General features: G+C 33.6%; 1 protein-coding gene across 4 annotated transcripts; it reads left to right on the forward strand.

Moving 5' to 3' along the window:
* Positions 1-1,691: 1,691 nt before the first annotated feature.
* LOC139088495 (ecdysone 20-monooxygenase-like) lies at positions 1,692-8,412 on the forward strand. 4 transcript variants are annotated; one of them, XM_070637744.1, is made up of 5 exons: positions 1,692-1,849; positions 6,238-6,946; positions 7,094-7,303; positions 7,643-7,905; positions 7,962-8,412. In XM_070637744.1, the coding sequence occupies exons 2-5, from the start codon at positions 6,262-6,264 to the stop codon at positions 8,280-8,282; spliced, it is 1,479 nt and encodes a 492-aa protein (XP_070493845.1). In that variant the 5' UTR covers positions 1,692-1,849; positions 6,238-6,261; the 3' UTR covers positions 8,283-8,412. The 4 variants fall into 4 exon arrangements, with proteins under 4 accessions (XP_070493845.1, XP_070493848.1, XP_070493847.1 ...); XM_070637747.1 differs by lacking the exon at positions 1,692-1,849 and adding an exon at positions 1,877-2,129; XM_070637746.1 differs by lacking the exon at positions 1,692-1,849 and adding an exon at positions 3,007-3,251.
* The last annotated feature ends 37 nt before the right edge of the window (positions 8,413-8,449 follow it).

Below are 8,449 nucleotides of genomic sequence, written 5' to 3' on the forward strand. Positions count from 1 at the left end.
TTAATACAAAAAATCTCTAACCCAACCCCAGTGAAAGGACCTTCTTCGCCAAAAAATTCTAACTACGCTCCTGACAACCAAATTCAAAGAATCCAAAATCAGAGCTACAAAAATGTGGGTTCAGTGAAATTCAGACTCCAGTGCAAACAATACCACAATAAAGCCCTGCCAACTCTGGCTTAGAGATACATCTTCAATCACCATAATTATAATAATCAGATCAGATGAATTTTAATCATAGATTTAAGATTATTTCAAAATTATAAACAAGACCTTCCTCAATTAGCAACCTTCAAAAATTATTATAAATTATTTCGTCAACCAATTCGCTCCGATTATTTGAATCATCATCAACTATCATTCAATTTCGACAGATAATGTGTCTATAAATTTTTAATTAATTACAAAACGTTGATTTTATTAATTATCATGAAAATAACTGACAATTTAATTGTCAATAAAAAGAAGAAAGTAAATTTTATTATCAATTTTAGTTGAGAGTGCTTAAAACTACTTCTTATTTGGCATTGAATTGTTTCATTAAAAGTGGAATAGAATTTTAAACAGGCTGATGATTTCGGCACAGTGTTACTGTTACTTAGGGTGGCCAGAGGATTTTCGCAAAATATCAAAAAACGGGACATTATAAGTTTGGCACTATTGGGGAGCTTTTGGACAATTTTGTATGGAGTTTTTGATTATGCTCGAGGTAGACCGAAAAACTCCTGGAAGGAAGCTGTCGATAGAGACAGCATTGCATTTGATATTGGCAATTGGCAAGCGAAAGCACTCGATAGAACCTGTTATAGGCGACATCTGCAAGAGCCCTGGATCACAGTTGATCTGTACGGCCAGCGAAGTAAGTAAGTTAGTAAGTTTTCGACTTTATGAAAAATCGAGTAATTTGGGACTTTGTCGGGACACAGCAGCAAGGTAGAAAAGTTCAACAGCGTCCAAGCAAAAATACAGCAGATGGCCGCCCTAATACACCTTACTGGTAAACCACAACCAAAAACACACACGGCATGCAGTTCATGTCATTTCAACAACTCACTATTGTGTCGCAGCACACAGTTTTAACAACAATGCTCTAATACAATTTGATGACAAACAATGAAAAATTGAAAGACTTCTTGATAACCTTTATACTAATAAATCATATTGATTGCAATAAATCATAAAATATTCTAAACTTATTGACGTCTATTTTGCGTTGCTTTAATTCCTAACTTATCAATTTTATTCAGTTTTTGCAAATCCACACCTCCTTAAAAACATGTTGACAGTCTAAAATCACAATCATGACTAACTGTTGTTCCTTTAATTTGAAAATAAGTTTCAATATTAATGTCTATCAAATGCGTCAATCCACAGACGAATGCCAAATTTTGTCATTTTCCCACGTTTTTGATTAGCTCATTAAAATTAAATTGCACGTATTAATTTACAGTTGTTGCACATTTCAAGAGTGACGTTTACAAAAAACTGCACTTTTGGAGAGAATAATGTCGTCAGGCAGAGAATTTTTTTTTGTGACTCTGCATCAATGAATTAATTCTTGTTGTTAAAGAGACTTATTTTTTGGAGAATGTTGAGCGTATAAATTAGAAAATCTCACTGACTGGCACTCGTAGTTCTTTAAACATTTATATTCAGTGTTTTTATTAAACTTATTCTCAGTCAAATGTAATCTCTTGAAAACGACACTTATACAAATTTCTGTTGATAAGGACTGAAAGAAGAAATATATTAAAAAAAAAACTCATAAATTAAAACCTGAAGAATATACATAAAGTGTGTGTGTGCATGCGTGATTGATAATCAAAAACTCAAAACTCTTTTAAGAAAGGTACGAAGATTGATATGCTAATCGGCATGGAACTGATTATTTAAAGCTGATATTTTGTGCATTTTAAATTTTAATCAAGTGAAAGTAAATGTGGACATATTTAATTATTTTTTTGGAAATACAACTTTGCGGTTTGGTCATGAAAAATAATCAGCTGATAAGGAATTATTTTCAAGGTGTAAACAGAATATAACAAGTTTGAGCTGATTATTGGTGCGAATTTTCGGGAAAGCATTGTCGTTCTACGTGGAATTTCTTTTTGAGAACTTATAGAGATAAAGTAAGGCACGTGCTTGTATACACGCGATGAAATATGTGTGACTATAAAGTCTAGGCAGTTAATCTGAAATTATGTCAGAATTTGATCTATTAAATGAACAATTAAGAATGACAAAGGAGTTATCTAATCCTGTTTCACTTCCTAGACAAGAATATGACCTGTGGCAGTTCTATGCTGTCTAATTTTGGATTTTAAATTGACGTCAATTTGCCAAAATTTTTTTATTTTTGCAAGAATGCGGAACTGATGAATCTATTTTTGAAGTTTGATTATTTTTGATTATTTCTGGATAATTTTTGGATTCTTCTCACGGAAGTTGAAGATTTTTATCCTAAAAGCAGGAAAGGGGGCAAAAGAACTCACCCAGTTTGACCCCTAAAACCTCCAATCAATACACCCCTGTTGATTCCAATGTCTAATTTGTGGAAACCTCTTGACCTCTGCGGCATAATATTTAATCATTTTTAGTAGTTCCCCAGACTTTCTGGCTACATTCTCGAATAATTTACTCATAGGTCTCTCTCTCTCTCTTTGATGCTGTCTTAGCTATGGTAACTTGCTATGGTAACAAGATTAGGTCAATTTCTGGTTACCAATTGTTAATGGGTACCGGTTAAGATGCCGCTAAGTCGCCATATTAGCGGTAAGACGCGAAATTACCCTGACGTCACCGTGATAGCTAAATTGACCCATTTATGCGGTTCGCCGCCTTCTGTTGCTAAGCCAATCTCCAAAAAACTTCAAAAACTCTTCTAACAAATTTCACAAATCTCTTCCAAACTGCATCATTTCCTCAATTCATTTGACAGTATTTGATATTATAAAATAATAAAATGATAACAAAAAATAAAAAAAAAAAATTATTTTAACCCAAAGTGCAACGAAATATAAATCAACTCCAATCCAGTCAATATTATCGCTGCATTTATAAATAAAATTCAGTTACTTTGCTTATGCTGAATTGAAGACTGCACGAAGAAATAAAAATTATGCAATTTCAATTTCAAACTACATTCAATTTCCCGTGGTGAAGTAAACCTGTTCAGTTCAAATAAAACTCGAGTAAGCTGATTTTTTTGCATAACTTGTGTGAACGTCATAACATAGTTTCTTTTGATAATCGTAAGTGATTTCAAGTAAGAAGATTGATTCATCATTTCATTTCTTAGTATGAAAAATCTTGAAGGGTAATTCCACTCTAATTAGGTCAAAAATAGTAAACAGTTTAGATTTATTTTGAAAACATTCATAATGAACTAGTAAAAATCAAATACAAGGAAAATATTGAATTAAATCTAATTAATCAGCATTATTTGATGCATTTCCATCAAGGGCAAGATAATAATAGTAAAAGTTAATGAAATTATTCGACTTTAAAGTTTTCTAGAACAGTGAGTTATGTAATTAGTGATAAAATTGATTAAAATTATCAAAATTCGTGCGAAAGTGATAACAGCACAATTCCTTTTAAGTGCGACTTAAAAACATGTCGGGTTACCTGCTTGGAATCCACTATAATGCTGTATTAATGGCACTACATGGAGTCGCCCTGAAAACAGCATGAAAGCCGGTTTACACCCATTTTTAATGCGAAAAACGGCTCAAGAGGTTACTTAGAGTTGTCTGAAAATACCGACAATACAGACAGGTTGGCTTAGTTCTTTGAAAAATTTGAATCGGGCCTTCATATCAGGGCACCTTGTCACATCAAGACTTCACCTATCAATTGCCAAAATCCATCTCAGTTAGGTCTTCAACTTGATAAGCCTATCCCTACCTTTCCTTTGCACTTACCATTTGACATCTTCACATCAGCCACTAGTTCTGACGGCATTTCAAAAGATCAATATCTTAAATAATTTTATTAATCTAATTTTACAATTCAATTTCAAAAAGTATGCAGTATCAAATACAATGTTAATCAAATTGATATCTCTTAGCCTTTCTTTTTATTAGCATCATGAAACATGATATGGGTTATTAAATCACATTCCAATCCGATGCTGGTGAGGGGTTTCATGTTGTAAACAATTACTTGTTTAGTCTGATGTGGTAATTTGATAAATTATTCGAAGTATTCCTGGGTCTATAGCGGTGGATGAATGTTGCATATTGTCATCTTCTGTCTTCAGCGGTTGATGCCTTACGACCTGAACACCTGAAACTCTTACAATATCATTGAATTTTGGCTACAAATCATATATATAGCTTAAGGTTAATTTGGTTAAAGCAAATACGACTCTATAGCCATCCATAATCAGTAACAATTCTAATAACTCAACAGTACCACTAGGTATTGTTCAGAATTGAAGTCCGCAGTGGAACTAGAAAAGCGCAATATTGTTCTAGAAGAAGAAGAGTCAGTATACTTTATCACATAACTTCTTAATTTATTTGAGGTGAATTTTTTGACATTGAAGTGCTGATAAGCGCAAAAAATTGCAAATCATTCCTTTTAAACGCAAATATTTTCGTCTTAGATGTAAGTGAAAGTCACCTTGAACTTTTTCTACATCCGTCATCATAAAAAGAAAGATTATTGACTTTATAATTAGAATTCTCCGGAATTAAGATTCTATTTGGCCTAATTTCTTTGACCTTACAAGACTTATGTCTTTTTATTGAATGAAAGTTGGGCTTAGTAACTTCAAAATAAGATTAACAGTGTGTATGAAGAGATATGAGACAGGGAAAGACTTTGGATTCAAAGTTTATTGTCCATTTTAGTCCATTATGTTAGTAACCTTGCTACTTCTAAGGTTCTTGAAGTTGAAAAGCATATTTGCCCAGAAGAAAGTCTTTTGGACTCGAATCAAAGTCCTATGATTTTGAGTCTCAAGCTCCTATCAGTGGGTAACCGGGAGTTGTTAAGAAGCGTGGCACAAAAGACATTTAAGCCTTTTTTTTCTGTTCAGTGCTGATTAAGCAGCTCTTTTCGCTGTATTGGACCGCAGATCAAATCCAACTCATTATTGGCCGGTCCTAAATACCTCAATACTCAATTAATCTAGATTTTTCCTTAATTCAAGCCTTCTAAACAACAAAATAGAGTAAATCAGCCTTAAATTAGATCATACAATATTGCTGTTTATTGATTGTTCAAACATTTGAATCATTAGACACTCAAGTGTCAGAGATCCCCGATTATACGCAAAAAATATCAAGTATAGACTCTTCTCGACAAACAAAAATAATATTAAATGAATAATTTACGCTCCAACAAAAAATATAAACAAAAATTGTGAAAAGTTCATTGACTGAAAGAATCATGGCACTTGAGTAAATTTGAATATTATTCATGTTTACATCTGTTTACTTACGAAAAGCGGGTCTACTGGATGGGAAATGAAAAAAAAAATTATTGCACATTTTTATGCTGATCTGTAGCACACGTGTATATTAAATTCCAATAAATACATTCTGAACAGCAAACAGACTCCGTATCAATAAAATTTTACAACTTCATTCATATTTTTTGCGTAGTTTTGCGGCGACTGAATTGTTTACACTTTTATTGTATATGTCATGGAATTCCTTTGATGAAAAAAAATCTGTTTACATGAATATTTTTGAGCTTATTCATATTTTTATGACAGGTACGATGTGTAATTTGTGCGTGTAAATATTCATGTCAATCAAGAGATGGCAATGAAGGTGTCAATAGGTTTGTGACTGGGATGTGTCATGATATTGAGGCAATCTGCGAATGTTAAGGCAATGAGCATTGACTTACATACTGTAATTTTGTTCTTGTCATCTAGCTTGAACTCTGTCCGCACATTAGACTTACATTCTTTCATCACTGTTCTCCGCTACGTAGCTTTTGGAGCTTCTGGTTAATGTTTTCCTTGTGAATACTAACCGAAGTCTGATTACGAAGGTGATACAGCGCTGACGACCGAGTTATGCGTCGGGATAAGTATATTAAATGAAAATCTTGACTCGGCTAGTCATATACTTAGATCAACTGTATCTGACCATTTAAAATCGGCTCTTAACTATCTATGCTTGATTAAATCACGAAAATCTATCAAATCAGTCCTAAAACATATCAACAAATCACTAATCAAACCTAAATCTCATCCATAACTTTCCATTTCTATTCCAGAATCAATAGACAAATCAATATAAAATGGAAGTCCATATATACCTTTTAATCTCCGCAATCACAACAATCTTCTTCTACATCTACTTAAGAATCTTAAAAAAAATGAAGAAGTCATCCATTCCAGGTCCCTTGAGTCTACCATTTTTCGGAACCAAGTGGCAGTCCATTGATATGTCAAAGCTGCATGAATATTTTGATGGATTAAATAGAAAGTACGGTGATGTTGTGATGGAAGTGAGTGGAAACTTCCCAATTGTCTCAATTTTTAAACGTAAAGATATTGAGAAGGTGCTGAGTACTCCGTCACAGTATCCATTCCGTCCACCAAATGAAATTCAATCATTTTATCGAATGCAAAATCCAAATCGATATTCATCGACTGGAATTGGAAATGAGCAAGGTCCAGAATGGCTGAAATTGAGGACAAAGTTATCACTTAAGACGCTCGAGAACCGCAAATTTCACGAGGCATTTTGCAGTGACTTGAATGAAATCTGTTCTGACTTTAATGATGTCATCAGGTCTGTTCGGAATGACAGGAATGAAATCATAAACTTCCATGAAAACATGAGGGCAATGTCATTTGAGACAAATTGCTTCTTTGTGCTTGGAAAGCGTGGTTATGGAAAGCTTGAAGGCAGCGAGAAAATCGCAAAACTTACAGATGCAAATATGAAAATTATGGAAGCAATTCGTGATACTTACTATGGTGAGTTGAAGATTTATGGATTATTAAGCCTTATTTTATCAATTGTCTAGTCTTTAAGTTCAAAATGTTAGAGCACCTCCACTTAAAACCCAAATTTATATCCTCTACTTTTGATCTAAAATAATTAATTGTCTGTGTTGATTTCAGGTACGCAATTTTGGAAGTATTTCCCAACGAAGGCTTATAAAACGTTCGCTGAAAGCGAGGAGATGATTTATGATGTAATTAGTGATATAATAGAGAATATTTTAATTGATGATGCGGAAAAGGCAAGCGACACAGAAGTTACAAGCATTTTAGAGAAAGTTGTTAGTACGGAAGGGCTGGATATGAAAGATAAGATCTGTGGAATTGTCGGTAAGTTGAATTGAGATTTTTTGAAGATTTATGTCCTTTCTGTCCCTTTTGTCCCTTCTGTTCCTTCTGTCCCTTGTGTCCCTTCTATCCTTTCTGTCCCTTCTATCCTTTCTGTCCCTTCTGTTCCTTCTGTCCTTCTGTCCATCTGTCCATCTGTCCATTCTGTACTTCAAAATATTCAACAATCTTTACATCCTCATTTCAATTTCCATTCGCAGCACTTCTTTTACATCCACGCCATTTCTCTTTAATATCCCCTCATCAATTGACAAAAGCTTAACAAGTCCAATTTACAGTTCTCATTTTAAATAATTTTCAAACTTCCTTTTTCCTTATTAGATTTTCTCTCAGGCAGCACAGAAGCTAAAACGGCTACAATTATGTTTCTTCTATATCATATTTCCGAACATCCTGAGGTACAAGATAAAATATACAAAGAAGCATCGTCACTCAATGAACATTTAACTGCTGAGGATTTAAAGAAAGCTTATTATACACGTGCTGTACTTTATGAAACGTTTCGATTGACACCGACTGCACCGGCACTTGCGAGAATATTGGAAAATGATTTTGAGCTGTCTGGACATCATGTGAAGAGTGGGGTAAGGAATTGAAGTATTTTTGTGGAACTGTAGTTTTAAAATATATTCATTTACAGACTTTTGTTCTATGCCAAACCATGGTTGCATGCCTTAAAGAAGAAAACTTTGATGATGCAAATTCCTTCAAGCCTGACCGATGGCTTAACACAAAAGGAGAATTCGACACCTCAAACCTACCTGGATCATCACTCGTCCTACCTTTTGGAACTGGCAAACGTGCATGTCCAGGCAGAAAGTTCGCAGAAGTTGAGCTAATTGCAATTATTATCAAACTTGTAAGAGCTTTTAAAATTACGTACGAAAGTAGATTTGAGAAAGTTTTCAAATTCATTATGACGCCCGAGTTTCCTGTCCATATGAAATTTGAGGACCGATAGATAAACCTTTATTAAAGACTTAATTAAGTGAAATTATTTTTATAACTTATGTATAAAGACATTTTTATATTTACACTCAACAAGTACAAGACTAATGATGTAATAAATATTATTATAAGTTTTTATGGAATTTTATAGAGTTTGCTTGCATGACTGAGTAGCACAAG

Source organism: Chironomus tepperi, unplaced genomic scaffold (genome assembly GCF_022539635.2).
Source record: "Chironomus tepperi strain 1889 unplaced genomic scaffold, CSIRO-AGI_Ctep_v1 contig_163, whole genome shotgun sequence".
NCBI classification, from domain to species: Eukaryota; Metazoa; Arthropoda; class Insecta; order Diptera; family Chironomidae; genus Chironomus; species Chironomus tepperi.